General features: G+C 48.2%; 1 protein-coding gene across 1 annotated transcript; it reads right to left on the bottom strand.

Moving 5' to 3' along the window:
* Positions 1–6554: 6554 nt before the first annotated feature.
* On the bottom strand, positions 6555–10950 carry LOC100191471 (putative O-Glycosyl hydrolase superfamily protein). Its single transcript, NM_001136904.1, has 3 exons — positions 10637–10950; positions 7240–8496; positions 6555–7144 (listed from the first exon to the last, which is right to left on the bottom strand). Exons 1-3 carry the CDS (start codon positions 10701–10703, stop codon positions 6960–6962), a joined length of 1509 nt encoding a protein of 502 aa, NP_001130376.1. The 5' UTR covers positions 10704–10950; the 3' UTR covers positions 6555–6959.
* Between the last annotated feature and the right edge of the window lie 5788 nt (positions 10951–16738).

Genomic DNA, 16738 nt, shown 5'->3' with positions numbered 1-16738 from the left:
AGGATTGTTGGTCTTTGTTTGTTGTTTCAGAAACAAGAATCAGGCCGAGGCAATTATATATAAGCGTCACGCGTGCATCTTGGAATTGGATCAGGGCAACGCGTGTCCGTGCGGGCATTCGAAATTTCAATTGTTTTTGGCAGTCCTTGGGACCCCTTGTGATTTTGCAAATCTTTAACGACACCAAGCGAGTCTCATCTGAAAGACTACATTATAGAAAAATTGTCTATATATTTGTTACGGTGCATATTTAATGACACCATGCGAGTCTCATCTGTAACGAAGGGTTTTTCTATAAAGTGCCCAAAATAGCAACAATTTATTATGGTGCATGTTTATTTGGTTTTGAGGGAGAAAGAGCTAAGTTTTGGAAGAAGTGAGGGTGGGACTTTGATCTATCACATCCATCACTACAAAATTAAATTTAAGGGGATTTAGAGCCTCCCTAAACTTGTTTTTTCATCTGTCGGCGTTTCGAGACCGGGGGGTCCCTGGGCCGACGAGTGAATGTCGTCGCGTGCCCCAGCCCAGATGGGTCGAGCGCGAAGGGGGGAGAGCGAGGCGTCCGGAGACCGGCGTGAGAGAGGTGGGAATCCCGCGGCCTTCGTGTTCGTCCCGCGCCCAGGTCGAGTGCGCTTGCAGTAGGGGGTTACAAGCGTCCACGCGGGGGAGGGAGCGAGCGGCTTCGAGCGAGCGCCTGTCCCGTCCTCGTCCCCGCGCGGCCAACCCTCTCTAAGAGGGCCCTGGTCCTTCCTTTTATAGGCGTAAGGAGAGGATCCAGGCGTACAATGGGGGGTGTAGCAGAGTGTTACGTGTCTAGCGGAGGAGAGCTAGCGCCCTAAGTACATGCTGTTGTGGCAGCCGGAGAGATTTTAGCACCCAGCTGGTGTGATGTCGTGGCCGTCGGAGGAGCGATGGAGCCTGGCGGAGGGACAGCTGTCGGAGCGGTTGAGTCCTTGCTGACATTCTCTTGCTTCCGTAAGGGGGCTGAGAACCGCCATCGTCACAGAGTACGCGGGGCGCCATCATTGTCTATCTGGCGGAGCTAGCCAGATGGGACGCCGGTCTTGTTCCCTGTGGCCCGAGTCAGCTCGGGGTGGGGTGATGATGGCGCCTCCTGTTGACGTGGCTGGTCTGCGCCCTAGGTTGGGCGATGTGGAAGCTCCTCCGAAGCCGAGGTCGAGTCTGTCTTCCGTGGCCGAGGTCGAGTCCGAGCCCCTGGGTCGGGCGAGGCGGAGTTCGTCGTCTTCTAGGGTTGAGCCCAAGTCCGAGCCTTGGGTCGGGCGGAGCGGAGTTCGCCGTCTTCCGGGGCTGAGCCCGAGTCCAAGCCCTGGGTCGGACGGAGCGGAGTTCGCCGTCTTCCGGGACTTAGCCCGAGTCCGAGCCCTGGGTCGGGCGAAGCGGAGTTCGCCGTCTTCCGGGACTTAGCCCGAGTCCGAGCCCTGGGTCGGGCGAAGCGGAGCTTCCTATGGTGCCTTCGGCAGGGCCTGACTGCCTGTCAGTCTCACTCTGTCAAGTGGCACCGCAGTCGGAGCGGCGCAGGCGGCGCTGTCCTTCTGTCAGGCCGGTCAGTGGAGCGGCGAAGTGACGGCGGTCACTTCGGCTCTGCCAGCCGGGGGGCGCGCGTTAGGATAAAGGTGTCAGGCCACCTTTGCATTAAATGCTCCTGCGATTTGGTCGGTCGGTGCGGCGATTTAGTCAGGGTTGCTTCTTAGCGAAGGCAGGGCCTCGGGCGAGCCGGAAATACGTTCGCCGCTGGAGGGGGGCCTCGGGCGAGACGGAAATCCTCCGGGGTCGGCTGCCCTTGTCCGAGGCTAGGCTCGGGCGAGGCGTGATCGAGTCGCTCGAATGGACTGATCCCTGACTTAATCGCACCCATCAGGCCTTTGCAGCTTTATGCTGATGGGGGTTACCAGCTGAGAATTAGGAGCCTTAAGGGTACCCCTAATTATGGTCCCCGACACATCCTTCATTTTTATAGTAGATTGTTTGCTCGTCTGTCACTTGTGGTTTTTTTTCTTGCAAGGGGTTTTCACATAAATCCTTGTGTCTACTTCTAATTTAGCATCTATCTTACTTGCTGTTGGTGTCATTTTATCAAAGTTCATAGTGCACGGTTGACTTGGCATATACTGCATACATGAGTTCTTTAATATGTTGATGATGGAGATTTATGTGTCAATGAGCTAAACTTTGCAAGTGACTAGAACATGGCAGCACACTATCGGGCGTTGTACCATAATTGAATATTTTATCTGTAGATAATAGGAAAGTACTCTATAACTGCACTTAATTGACGCCTGTTGTCTTGGTTAACCATTTCCATAAATCTTGTTTCTAGTTCATCAGCTCTCCAAAAGCAAAAAGGAAGTAAGGAAAAAGGTAAAAGAACAGTTCAACCGAAAAAAAAATATTTAGCTCAAAGGGCATGAACGTGTGGATTTATAAGGTAAAAAATAGCAGCCTCAACTCATATTGATGCATAAAAACTGATCCCAGGAAGCACATGAAAAATAAAAAGAGAAAATTACACATACCAATACACCAATTATAAATTAAATTGCTAGTTAAATTTGGCGACAAACGCAAAACTAAATCACATATAAAACTGTTCCAGCATCTTATGACAAAATAAGTGATGGAAATATGGAAAGGAATAAGCAAACCTAATTAATTCCCGTCGGTTTACGCGTAGCCGACAGGAATTAGTAATTCCCGTTGGCTTATATTTAGTCGACGAGAATTAGTTATTCCTGTCAGCTCCCGACGGGGATTGACTTAACCCTGACGATTAATTCCCGTCGGCTTAGAACCGACGAGAATTAACCATATACCGACGGGAATTAGTTATTCCCGTCGGTCTAGGGCTAATTCCCTTCAGCTAGGCAATTAACTGGATTCCTGTAGTGAGCTCCAACTTCAGCTAGGCAACATATGTGGTGTTAAAATCATTGTTATCATCTTTACCTCAGTCATAAGCATCAAAATCATTGGTTTTTATACCCTCCTTTACAACTTGTTTTACATGAATTGTCTCATGAAGAATTGTTATCGTCTTTACCTCAGTCGGACAGTCGCCATAGATGTGCTATCAACCTGCACACCTGTAGGTTTGCCTCGTCGGGAGGATGTAACCTATGTTTAGCAAATTATATTCACGAATTGTTATCTATCTAAATGTCTAGTGTTAGGTAAGATATTCAAATATTGAGTGCATAAAGTGTGATTTGTGTGCAACCACCATCCTAGTTAGATTTGGCATGATCAAGTGTTATGTTTGTTACTCTTGGCAATCAAAATCACCTAGATGACTAGATGACAATCGGTTGTACGGTGATCACCCGAAGAACTTGTGTGTGATCCGATTTGAGACTGTACTTGGTTATTGCATGGACTAGGGGGACACCCTTGTGCAGGTGCTTTAATGAGAATTAGTAAAGAGTGCTGAGTTTTTTGAAATCTAGGGAAAAACATCAAGATTTTGCATTTTTATTTGAGCAATCTACTTCAGAAATTGCCATGCTAATATAGGGTTAGAAACTAAACTATGGTGTAAAATTCTTTATCACCTACTAGCCATTCGGTGAAGTTGAACCTGTAATTAGGATTTAACTCAAGTAAAAAAATGTTAGAGAAGCGTGATCCTTACATATATGATGTATACACAAGTTCTTTTGATACGTTAATGATTAGGATCGATGTGTTAGTGAGCTATCTTTGCAAAGCGTGCATACTCTAAAATATGTACATAATGTCTTCACGACCCTCGCCTCGATTGCGTCCCTATTCCGTAACAGTCAACGTCTGGAATGTTAATGGAACATGTGAGTATGAGACGAAGTCACGGACAGAGAAAATCGGCATTCATTCATTCAAGATCCAAACTGCCACACCATTTTGCAATTAGTACGTCATCAGTGTTCTCATACAGACTACCATGTTTCTTTTACTACATTTATTTGTTGATATTACTTTATTTTGTTAGCTAATGAGTCACTGTCGTTCGCGACTGACGCTATCTTGAGCAGCTGACTGACGTTATCTTCAGCAGCGGATCCCCTGTCTTATCTCTCATTTCATCTCTTATTTTAAACTTCATTACGTAGTTTTGCGCCCCTTATTTTACCATTTCTACTAAAGACAGTCTAACGCCGTTTCTTTCACGATTTATGGCGCGATAGAGCCAGAGACAGCAAATAATATTGAGTAGCGTCCATCTGTTCGTGTTGACCCTTCCCCGTCTCTTTCACTTACCGGCGGCGTCCTTCGCCTTTGACCATTTCGTCATAAGATTATGTTGTAGCATGAAGAAATCGCCACTTTAGAGTTATTACAGTTGGTTACATGTCGCTATGAATTAATGACCATATCGGTTGAGTGCCCGGAAGAGTTTCTCGGTTACGCATCGAGGGGACCTCGGCGGCGCGGATATTTCTTCTTCGTCACGCGTCCTTTTATACGTCGTCCCCTCGCAGTCAATGTAACAGCGACGAAGACCATGGCCGTAGTAAAGACGCCTTGTTGGTTTGTGTCCGATTGATAGAGCAGAACTATGTTTCTCTAATTTATATAAATTTTGATTAGCTTAAACGATTTTGGGTACAATCCAACGTAAACGAACAAGATCTTAAGCGGCTGATGTATATAGAGTTTCTCTAAACGATTCTCTATCCATTTAAGATTATGACAAATATGTATGTATAAAAATAAAAATAAAAAATATCTCTAATATAGATATTTAAATATAAAGGACATGATTTAGAGACTGTAAAGAACAGATATAGAGAATGTTAAATGATGAAATCTTTTAGAAGAGACTGTAAAGAACGGATATAGAGAACGTTGCTGAAGACAGAACAAGGGGTTAAAAACAGGACGGGGATTCCAGTTGCCAGTGGTTGCTCAGCTGCTGCACCAAGATAGTACAGCATTAATAGAAAGGACAGCGCGGAAGACCGGGTCCAATCAAACGAGCTTTTGGCTAAACGATCTTAATTCTTAAATGTATATGATGCGACATGACAGCCCGAGAAAAAAGCTGGAGCAAACACAGTGAATCGTTGCTGGTGGTTGGCAGTTACACATCACACACTAATAGATGGAAGGGGGAAAGTTAGGGAGTATATGTGGCTACACACTTAAATCAAAATAAAGTGCCATTTTTTACGGTCTGATTAATACGACATTTTTTTTATTTTTCAGTGCAATGCTCCGAAGCTGCAGCGCAAAGTATATTTTCGAATAAATAAGCACAGGACGATTATTTAAAAACAACCAAAACATATATTATCATCGGCATTAAAATTGTACAAGCTTATCTTAATCTGAGAAAACAGATACGATTTGGATATCTGAAACAGCCAAGTACATATCCAAAATTGATTTGACACAAAAATTTGGCCGTTCAGATAGACTAAAATTTTCGTAAATTTGTGTTGTGGTCTTGTGCAGAATGTCTGAAACATAAGGACTACGTAACAAAGCGGCACCATTGCTGCGGCCTGCGGGTAGCTGGGGAGCAGCAGGGACCGAAGCTCGGATTTGGAAGGGATTAGTGGGCTCCTGCACTCTGGGAATTTAGTTCAAAGTACCAGATATGCAATGACGCTCGCAGGTTGTGCACCGGCAGACCGGCCTGTCCGCGAATAGTTAACTGTTTTGTAACTAGATGGTTATATATATCTCAGATTAAGAATCATTTTAATAATCCGAATCACTTTCATAATATGTTTTGTTAGCGACAAATTTTATTCCAGATTATCGTCCAACACCCATATAAATAATTGATCAGCGGAACATATTGGCTTGAAAAGGGGGAAATACTTATTCAAAGAGGGGTATCAATTGCAAATACAGGGCAAAGGCTCTCAGAGAAAGGCCAGGTTTTTCTACAAGCCAAGAACCAGCGGACGAGGCCTCCAGCTTTCCCCCCTTGCTACGCTACCAAATCTTACCGAATCCTTCTACCTCGCACTCTCGCGGAAGAAAACAGGAACTGCATTCTTCAACAAGAAAGCAAGGTTTCATGAGGAAACACCAAGAAAGAGGAGCCTGGCGCAAATGGAGGAAGGAAGAAAGCACCCTTCCAATAGCCTTTAGTTCGGTGTGGTTAAAGCAAGAATAATCATCATCGAGCCATCGATTCGTCGTCACGGATTCAAGATGCATATGATTCATTCAAATAGATTCACATAGCAAAAAATAGAAAAAACAAAAAAAATGCAAACTGCCAAGAACAATTCTTATGATTCACTGGTGTATTTGAAGCAGATTGTTGGACCTTCGAGAAAATGCGAGGATGTATAGAACGAACCCGCATGTCCAGAGGTCCAGAGGTATGATATCGCATCTCTTCAGAAAACCGAAGCCAGGATCCGCAAAACGGCGACCAGGGGCTTCAGATCTTTCAAAACGCGAAGAGTGCTCGAGAAAAACTAAACCAAGAAAATAGAACAAGATTTCAGAGCAAATTTGCGACCAGAGAGCGAGACAAGAAGCAGAATTTTCGAGGACAGAAACTGCGAAAGGAGATGCCAAAGAAATTGTTGCTGAGTAACGAAGACGGCGGCGCACAGGTGGAACGAGTGCGATGCCTTTGCAGCCTTATATAGGCCTTGGTTAGGGCATGCGCACGGCTGACCGGGCAAATTACAACTATGCCCATTCTTGCCGCGTGGGCCAAAAATGACATTGTTCGGCCCAGCCCATCTAGCAGCCTAAAACTGTTTGCCTCACACTCGACCAACCGGCAGTGTAGGTGAGCAACTGCTGGGATGCAAACCAATTTTTGTTCCATACCATACCAATACCAGACGGGAGAATAGAGCCTCAGAACATTCCCGGCCCGCCACTTGACAGCAAAAAGAATTATCCCTCCCTCTCCCTCACGAATGCCTAATTCTGCAAAGACTGCATGGTTCCATTCCAAGGTGCCTTCTACCTCTAGTACTAACTACTGCCTACAACAGGAGGAGGACGACGCTGAAGAGCAGCGCGGTGGAGACGATGCGGACGAGTGACGAGACGTCGCCGAACGCCCGGTGCGCGCCGGAGCCTCCCTCCGTGGAGTTGGACGACGGCGCCAGGGAGGTGCCGTTCATCAACGACGTCCCGTTCTTCCCAGCATAAACACAAGATCCGTGACCTGAAGAAAGAAGCACCCGAGACAGCCAGTCATGCTTCCAACAATACAAGCGCAGATGGCGAGTGTGAGATGATGGTAAGCGTGAGTGATCTTACTCGGGTCGGTCGTCGTGACCACCGCGACGCCGCTGAAGTAGCACGTCCCGGAGCCCATTCCCATGCCGTGGTAGTAGGCGTTGAAGGCGTACGTGGCGTGCGCGTCCACGGTGTCCGGGTCGTAGCACGGCTGGCCCTGCATCAGCACGGAGCAGTCCACCTTCCCGGGGCCGCACGCCCAGTCCAGCGCCGCCTGCAGCATCTTGGGGTCCGCGCCCTCCCGCGCCACGCAGTAGGTCTGGTTCGTCGTGTCGTTGGCCAGCAGGACGCCGGAGCCCGTCAGGTGCAGGGTGTAGGCAGGGACGCCGTTCATGTCGAACAGGCCCCAGTACTTCTCCGACGTGGAGCCCGGGCGGGTGTCCTCGTCGTACAGCTCGTAGACGTAGGTCGGCACGGCCACCCCGGGGTGCTTCGGCGTGCCGGTGCTGTTCATCACGTGGCGGATGAGGTTGCTGTTGTACGTGTCGGCGTTGTCAGAGGTGGCGTCGGGCTCGGAGGAGGAGTCGCCCTTGTGCGGCCACCCGGTCTCCGTCACCATCACCGGCACGTTGGTGACGTTCAGGTACGCCATGGCGAAGTAGGCGGCGTCCACCACCGCGTCGAACACGTTGGTGTAGTGCAGCAGGGTGTTGGCGTCCACGGCCTCCTTGTTGGGCGGCAGCGGCCGGAACAGCGCGTAGTCCAGCGGGATGACGCCGTTGGAGCGCATGTAGTCGTAGTAAGGGTACACGTTGAGCATGAGCGGCGACCCCGTGGACTGCAGGAACCTGAGCATCGGCACCAGCACGCCGTCCAGCGACCGGTTGAAGAAGGCCTGGGACGGCGGGAACGAGTCGAGGATGATGGACGACGAGTGCGGCGTCGAGACCTTGATGTACCGGTCCAGCGCCGCGGCCACCAGCGCGTTCTGGAGGTAGCGCATGGCGGGCATGAGCAGCGGCGCCGCGCTCGGCTGCGCCGAGAGCACCTCGGACCCCACGGCGATGGCCGTGATGTTCACGGCGGGGAAGTGCGCGGCCACGTTGCGCGCCACCCAGTTGGCCGCCGTCGCGTTCGAGTTGCCGATGGCCAGCAGCTGCTCGTTGGGCACGGACACGATGACGCGGATGCCGGTGTTGGACAGCGCCGCCAGCATCGCCGGGTCCGCGTCGTAGAGACGCACGTGGCGGATGTTCTGCGACCGGAGCAGCGTGGTGATCTGCGTCGGCGCTGGCACCGACGACATGGCCGTGCCAATGTTCACGCCAATGTACGCACCTGTACGCGATGACAACAACAACAAATAAATGCAGAGAACCAAAGTGTAAGAAATCTTTCTTTCTTGATGTAAGTTACGAGTGATAGAAATCTAACGACGGTAACAAGAGCATCACAGTTTTCCTGGTAAAAAACGCCAAAACTTAACAGTCAGATGTTTATATGATCTTCTGATTAATGCGAGACAGGAAATTGCGTTGTAAGGCAGCAATCCTCAATATAAAAACGCATTCTTTCGAGCAAAGCTGTGTGGAAGAAAAAATAAAATAAATCGTTCGTACAGTCTAGAGTAATGTAAGAAAGGACGAAATGCATGATACCACCATGCGTTTTCGTAGCGAAAACAAACAAACAAACAAAAGGGAAATCGAGCTAGCTGTAAAAGCACAAGACAGGCCAACTTGGTACGGGGAAAGACGTTGGAAACAGGAGCCCCCTCACCATGCTGCTGTCCCGGGCCCGGCCATCCACAGAAAATCCTGGGCAATGTGCAGTGGCCAGTGACCACGTTGATTCCTGCTGCTGTTGCTGCAGTAGTTGCACGGCCAACGGGCCAAGCGAGCAGCTGTGCCGCATCAGCGAACGACTGTGACTTGTTTAATTGCAGCGGGGTCGGCCCAGGCAGGAGCCCAGAACAAGACACTGTCAGGTGGTCCCAGTAACGACTCTGTCAAACCAAGCAGTCAAACGACACACTGCGCTGCGCTGCGAGCACGAGCAGCGACACTCGAGGATTGCAGTGCAGTGCACTGCACTGCAAGCGCGCAGGGCAATCAACAGGCCATCCGTGAAGCTAATTACCTAGGAGCAGTCGTTAGCGCCGAGCCAACCTCATGATGAGCACCGAATCAAACCACGCTCCAGTGGCGGTCAAAGCCAAAGGAGCGACTGCCAGTGATTACTCTCACTGGGAGCAGAGCAGCACGGGCTGTCAAGTCACTGACGAACTTTGCACAATCTCTGAGTGACAGCCCATCAATGTCATTTGCCTGGCACTGAGGCTAGTGGCAACACGCAGAAAAGATGGAGCACTAACATCGGCAGACATGTAGGGCCCAGAAAAGGCTGGTGCTAGTTCTAAAAACGTGCAAACTCGTCTCGGAGGCAACCCTCCTCAGGCTTGGTTTGGGTACTCTAGAAATGAGACGGATTGAAGTGGATTGAGATGTATTGGGAGAGTTTTTGATCTATTGGGGATTTAAACACTCTTCAATCCCTACAAACCACTTCAATCCAAGAGTACCCAAACTAGGCCTCAGGCTAAACCGCTAAAAAAGTTTTACGTACGCTAAAAGCGATCAGAGATTCATGCTACGCTGTCGCAAACTCCTCCAACGGAAAGCTGGGTGAAACAGGAGAGCTGTGCAGAGGGTGTTTGGTGTTGCTGCCCGTTCAAGTTTGGCCATTGGTACACCAAATGCAAATGGGCAAGTGATCTGCCAGTAGTATAGTATACTACTGGCAGTATTCCTTTCCTTGGCTGCAAGTACTAGTAAATTGTATTCCAGAGACAGTCTGATTAATATGATAATGACAGTGGATGTTCCTACCAACACGCATAACGCCCGTATAAAAACTGGGGCAGGGTTCCTTGCGCACAAGATACGGTGCCAAAAACTGGAGCACGTGACGGGAGCGACGGGCGAGAACGGAGCATGGGGAAACAAACACGGAGAAGGAAGGAATCCCAGGGGGGAGTGTCCAGTCAAATCCAACCCCCAAAAGTTATCTGTGCCGGTAAACAATAGCTCGTAGTATGCTGTTCTAGTATCTGAGCGAACTCCTTTTTAACATTACCTTAGGGTGTGTTTGTTGTATTATAAGTTAATTTGTGGTACTCTACAGAGAAGACGACTAATGATAGAACTAATAAGCAGACCACTAAACGACAAAGTTATTCTTGACCGCTGCTGTCAATCGCTCCGTGGATGCTCCATGATTGCAACGAGAAAACAAGAAGCAGGCGTACTAAAATCTGAGCTGAGAACCAACGCAGCGAGCACGAACGTGGAGATCGATCCATCCATGCATACGGAAGCAAGAAGAGTAAGACGACTGCATCAGGCATTCACGCGTAAAAGGCCAAACACATCCGGAACTGCATAAAACGGATCAAAACAGAGAGCGCGAGGAACCTTACCGTCTTCACCGTGAACTGCTGCAGCGGACAGCGAGAGGACGAAGGAGATGAACAACAGCTTCCTCATGTTCCCGCAAGAGAAGCCCGCCCCGGCCGTGGGGAACTTGCAGCGCCTCGGTTGGGGGTTCTCCCCCCCTGTCCCTCTCTCGACGGGAAATACGAGAAGCGACTTACTACCTTTGCTGCAGCCTCTGATCCAGCATTCGGCCGAGCAGGATGCTAAAACCAACAGGAGCAGGGACAAGAAGTGGAAGGAAGTGGGAAGAAGAGACGGGAAGGAAGGAAGGAAGAGCAATGCACTGCGGTGGAAGGCAGGCAGAGAGGTGTGAAGGCAACTTGGGGTTATAAATATGAGAATATATAAAAGGAGGGTCTTTTGTACAAAACCAAGGCGGGGGCCGAGGGCCCAGTAGGAGGAGGAGGAGCCCATCGGTGGGCAGAGCTGCAGAGTGAGTGACCATCCATATATGTCGCTGACGTGTGGGCTCTACTTTCGTTCGCCCACATGTCAGTGAAAAGGCTCCCTCTTCGGAAGCAGCGCGCTTAGCCGGTGGCAGGCAGCACGGACCACGCTGCGCATGTCAGGCATCCAACAGCTTCAACACCACCTCGGGCCGCCACGCAGGCGGTGGCGCTGGCTTTGCTCGTGCGCAGCGCATCCATCCCGCCCCGACCCAGACGTACATGTGTACTGTATACTTGTACAGTAGAGATACACAGAGCGGAAGATGGACCTACCTGTCAGACACTCGGTACGCGGGACGAACGGTCGACTTTCCCAGACAGGGTCGCAGCGAGCGTGGGTCGAGTACACCGGGAAAAAAACAAACGACCACAGGGAAAGCTCTCGCGCGTACACCGACTCGTGGGACCACCTTCTAGAGCCCACACGCCAGCTACAGCGGAGCGCTAGGCGCATGACCGCATGGGGGGAGTGCCGGAGTGGGGACAGCGCCACAGGAGGGACAGCACGCTTTGCGAGGAGGAATAGGACGGGACGGGGTCCGACGTGGCGCGCAACGGTCAAATTTTGCGAGCGCCAGCCCAGGCGGTGGTGGCACCGTGGCAGCAACAGGCGAGGGCAGCGCCGGTCGCCTCGCTTTTTGAGGTTTTTTGCATTTGTTCGGCTCGAGCTGGGGCTGGCTGGATGCACGGAGCGGAGCTCCTGGCCATGATGCTCAACGGTCGTCTTCGCAGGCGTCGCCTCTGCGGCAGCGCTGTTCATCTTTCTGCTTAGGATTTCGGACGAAGGACGGACGCGTCGCGTGGTGGGTATGCTAGGCAGTGAATATTTTCCTTTCCCAGCAAAATTTCCTGCTATGCTGAGCCAGCCGATTTGGCTTGCCGAGAGCCGGCCTTTGCAAGCTTCTCACTCTCAGGCTTGTGTGGCTGGGCAAGGCAAAGATGGCGTGATATTCAAACATGACACTCGCCACTAGCACTTATTCTCCCTTAGACTGTCTTCAGCGGTTACCTCTAAATTTCTCCCCCTATATCTCACTCACGTGTCACGTCAGCATTCTCTTTCCCCCTATATCTCCACCCTGTACAGCGGTTCCCCCTAAATCCTTTCCCTATACCCCACTACAATCATAAAATATTATTTTCTATACCTACTTTTTATCTTCTATCAATTTTTCATCTACTAATAATTGGAAGTGGACCCACATGAACAGTGTTAGGGGGTGAGAGACGCACCACAGAACGAGGGGGAGAGAGAAGCTGGCTAGAGGGAACATCCGCGTAGGGCGCCTGGTAGCGTGCACCGTAGAACGCATGGCGTGTGTACTGTTGCCGCTACATTTGGCGTGTGGGAGCGGTGGCGGGATCCGTTGAAGACGGTCTTAGCGCTTTGTTTGTGTACTATATTATTGGTCTCAATCCACATGTGTTGAAATGGATTAGTAAATTAGTTTAAATTACACCACGATACATATAGATTAGATTTATACTAGAGTACCCAAATTAGACCTACAGAACGTGTGGCTCAAAAACTTACATGACTTGACGATATTTAACTTATTTATTTTTACTAACAATATGAGTTACCGTTTTAGCGTTTACTTCATGAACTAGCTCAAGTCAACTCAAGAGCCAAACAAGCCAAACCAACGAACATAACTCTTGAATCGTCCCAACGCAATGCTATGACCCAATGTCCCGTCTAACTATAGATTTTAGCGTTTGATACTAGTAGTGTATAATACTGGATCCTTTCCAAAATATTACTTGTTGTAGCTCTTAATTAAGGGTGAAAACAAGTCAGGTATCCGAAGCAGGTACCGGATACAGGTATTAATTCGGGACAATTTTTTAGATACAAATACTGATAATTTTTCATCTGGAATGGATACAGGTATTAATCGGATAAAAGTTCCGGATACAGGATGGATATAACATGTCCAATACCCGGTAAATATCTTTGACTCACGACCGGATACAGATACCCAGTTCTTTTTCCCTGATCTAGTGTTAGCGGGCCGATTGTAACTGTTAATGGGTGTTTGGTTTGAGGAATAAAGTGATCCATCTTCTTCTCACTTCTTACTTTTTTATTTGGTTTGTGGAATAGAATATGTTGATCCATCACCACCCCAATCATCATAAGCTAATAATTAGTATATATATATGAGGAGTGGGTTGATTCCACCAAAATTGATGGAATGAACTTATGATGCATCACTTCATGAAGCATAGAGCGACTCCACAAGCCAAACACACCATTACTGTCCACGGGGCGTGGGCCACAGGGACGTTTAGGGCTAGTTTGGGAGCTATAAACCCGGAGAGGATTGGAGGGGCTAAATTCTGTTGGATCTTTTATGGGCTTGGCCCATTTATTGAATAAACTCTATGGTGTGTAATGGTGGAGAATACCAATAGTACCACATTGGAAGTCCAAGGGTCTTTTGCCTTGACTTATATGGTGGGATTTATTCCACTTAACTTGAGAAGTCAAGAAATGGACAAGGGCGTGCCACACGCGCGCGCGCGCCGCCGCCGCCGCCGGCCGGGCGTGGCGTGGCGTGGCGTGGCGTGGCGTGGCGTGGCGTGGCAGGCGCGCGGGCGTGGTGTGGTTGTGTTAATTTTTAGCACTCACTAACCGCGTACGTCAGCCGAGTGACCCTGTCTCTTCGTCAGCCAGCCGAGTGACCCTTCTCCTTCAGCTGCCGACTTATGGCGTGACTCGGCGAGAGCTGGCCGACTCATGGCATAACTCGGCTAGAGCTGGCCGACTCTTGGCGTGACTCGGCGACCTTTCTCCTTCAGCTTCCCTCTGCGAGAGGTTAAATAGAGGAGCACCCCTGTCACTCGGAATACGCGAGAAACACTTTCAGTCTCACAATCCAGCCGCCGAGTGAGGGTATTTCCATCTCGTGACTCTGCGCGCACAGAGAAGCGAGAGGGCAGGTGCCTCCGAAGCCGGTGCCGTTCGAGACCTTGCACGGGGGATCGGCAATTAGGTTTTTGGGGAGCGTCTTCGTGACTGCCCAACATCTGTCGTTGTCTTCATCGCTGGTTCTTGGCGTCTTCAACTCAATCGGATGACAAGAGAAGTTGGACAAGGATCAGGATCCTCGGAGCGCATGGGAGGGTATGATCAATTCAGTTCATTACAGTTTTATATTCTGCATATTATATATGTCGTATGTAGCTTTGCTCTATCGTATTATAATATGTTATATCTGTCTGTCTTATTTTTACAGTCATCCTGTTTATATTGTTATCTGTTTATTTCCAGTTGTTCCGCAATAAACCATGAACCATGCTTATATACTTACTTTATTTATATGATTTACATGCTTCATATGCTTGGTGTTCTCATGATCCATATTGTTATGGATATTTTTGAGATCATGATTTCTATGGTTAATTATTTATTATATGTCATCATCATAACGTCAATTTATGGAATTAAAATAATACGGAAAATGCCTATATTTCTAACATTCCAAAAACCTAATGTTAGGCATTTTTCCGTCAGAGGTTTTGCTGCTGTGCTAAAGCCTGATCCTTTTGATGGTAAAAACTTCTTGATTTGGAAAGCTAAAATGGAATTGTGGCTAACTGCAATGTCTTGTTTTCATACCGCTGAGGGCAAGCCTGCCAACTTACCTCCTGAGGATGAGGCTAAGTTTAAGGCTGAAGACAACCTCTTTCGAGGTGCAGTAATTAGCGCACTTGACACAAAATTCCAGAAAAGCTATATCATCCTTCCCACGGGGAAAGAGCTGTGGGATGCTCTTGTTGGAAAGTTTGGAGTTACTGACGCTGGTAGCGAGCTGTATCTCATGGAGCAGCTGTATGACTACAAGATGGTTGAGAACCGATCTGTAGTGGAACAGGCTCATGAGTTTCAGGCACTAGCTAAGGAACTCGAACTTTTTCCTTGTCCTTTGCCTGACAAGTTTGTGGCTGGCGGTATAATCGCCAAGTTGCCACCTTCTTGGAAGGACTTTGCTACCTCTCTCAAACATAAGAGACAAGAGTTCAATGTGGAAGAGCTCATTGGTACTCTTGATGTTGAGGAAAGGGCTAGAACAAAGGACAGTGGAAAAGGTGTTGAGACCTCTACTGCTAATGTGGTGCAGAAGAGAAACTTCCGCAAGTTTAACAAGAAGAAAAACCAGAACAAACAAGAGAATGCAAATAAGCCTGTTCATACAGCACAGTTTAACAAGAAGAACAACAATAACAAGGGAAAGGGAGGTTGCTTTGTCTGTGGCAGTGATCAACACTGGGCAAGAGAGTGCCCTGATCGCAAGTTCACTCAAGACAAGAAATCAGCTAATGTTGTAACCACTGAAACTGAAGAAGGAACATCTGGGTATGGTAATTCTTTACCATTTGTTCTTTCAGTCTGTAATTCACCTGAGTGGTGGATGGACAGTGGTGCAAACATTCATGTGTGTGCTGATGCCTCTATGTTCACTTCCTATCAGGTCGGGAGGTCTGGCGCCTTGTTGATGGGAAATGGGGCGCGTGCTCATGTTCTTGGTGTTGGTACAGTCATTCTGAAATTTACTTCGGGAAAGACGGTGCCATTGAAGAACGTGCAGCATGTGCCCTCTATCAAGAAGAACCTCGTTAGCGCTTCGATGTTATGTCGAGATGGATATAAAGTTGTTCTTGAGTCTAATAAATGTGTTGTGTCGAAACATGGTACTTTTGTTGGTAAAGGATATGATTGCGGAGGATTGTTCCGCTTATCTCTGCATGATGTGTGTAATAAACTGGTGAATTCTGTTAATTTTTCTGATGAGTCAGATTTATGGCATTCACGGTTTTGTCATGCAAGCTTTGGCTGTCTTATGCGGTTAGCAAATATAAATTTAATTCCTAAATTTAACTTGGTCAAAAAGTCTAAGTGCCATGTGTGTGTTGAATCAAAACAACCCCACAAGCCTCACAAGGCTGCTGAGGCGAGGAGTTTGGCACCTCTAGAACTTGTTCATTCTGATCTGTGCGAGATGAATGGAATTTTGACCAAAGGTGGTAAAAGATACTTTCTCACTTTTATAGATGACTCCACTAGATTTTGTTATGTGTATCTCTTAAAAACAAAAGATGAAGCGTTCAATTATTTTAAGGCCTATAAAGCTGAAGTTGAGAACCAACTTGAGAGGAAAATAAAACGGTTAAGGTCTGATCGAGGTGGAGAATATTTCTCTAATGTGTTCGATGAGTTCTGCGTGGAACATGGTATAATTCATGAGAGGACACCGCCATTCTCACCACAATCCAATGGGATTGCTGAAAGGAAAAACCGCACTCTAACAGATTTGGTGAATGCCATGTTGAGTACAGCGGGATTATCCAAGGCATGGTGGGGTGAGGCGATTTTGACAGCATGTCATGTCCTGAATAGAGTTCCAACAAAGAACAAAGAGATCACACCATTCGAGGAATGGGAAAAGAGAAGATTAAATCTCTCATATTTGCGCACTTGGGGTTGCTTGGCTAAAGTGAATGTACCAATCAACAAAAAGCGTAAACTTGGGCCTAAAACTGTTGACTGTATTTTCCTTGGGTACTCTTTTCACAGCACTGGGTATAGGTTCTTAATTATAAAATCTGATGTGCCTGATATGTATGTTGATA

This window comes from Zea mays, chromosome 1 (genome assembly GCF_902167145.1).
Source record: "Zea mays cultivar B73 chromosome 1, Zm-B73-REFERENCE-NAM-5.0, whole genome shotgun sequence".
Taxonomy (NCBI): Eukaryota; Viridiplantae; Streptophyta; class Magnoliopsida; order Poales; family Poaceae; genus Zea; species Zea mays.
Note: the sequence above shows the minus strand (reverse complement) of the source record. Positions and strands in the feature narration are given on the sequence as shown.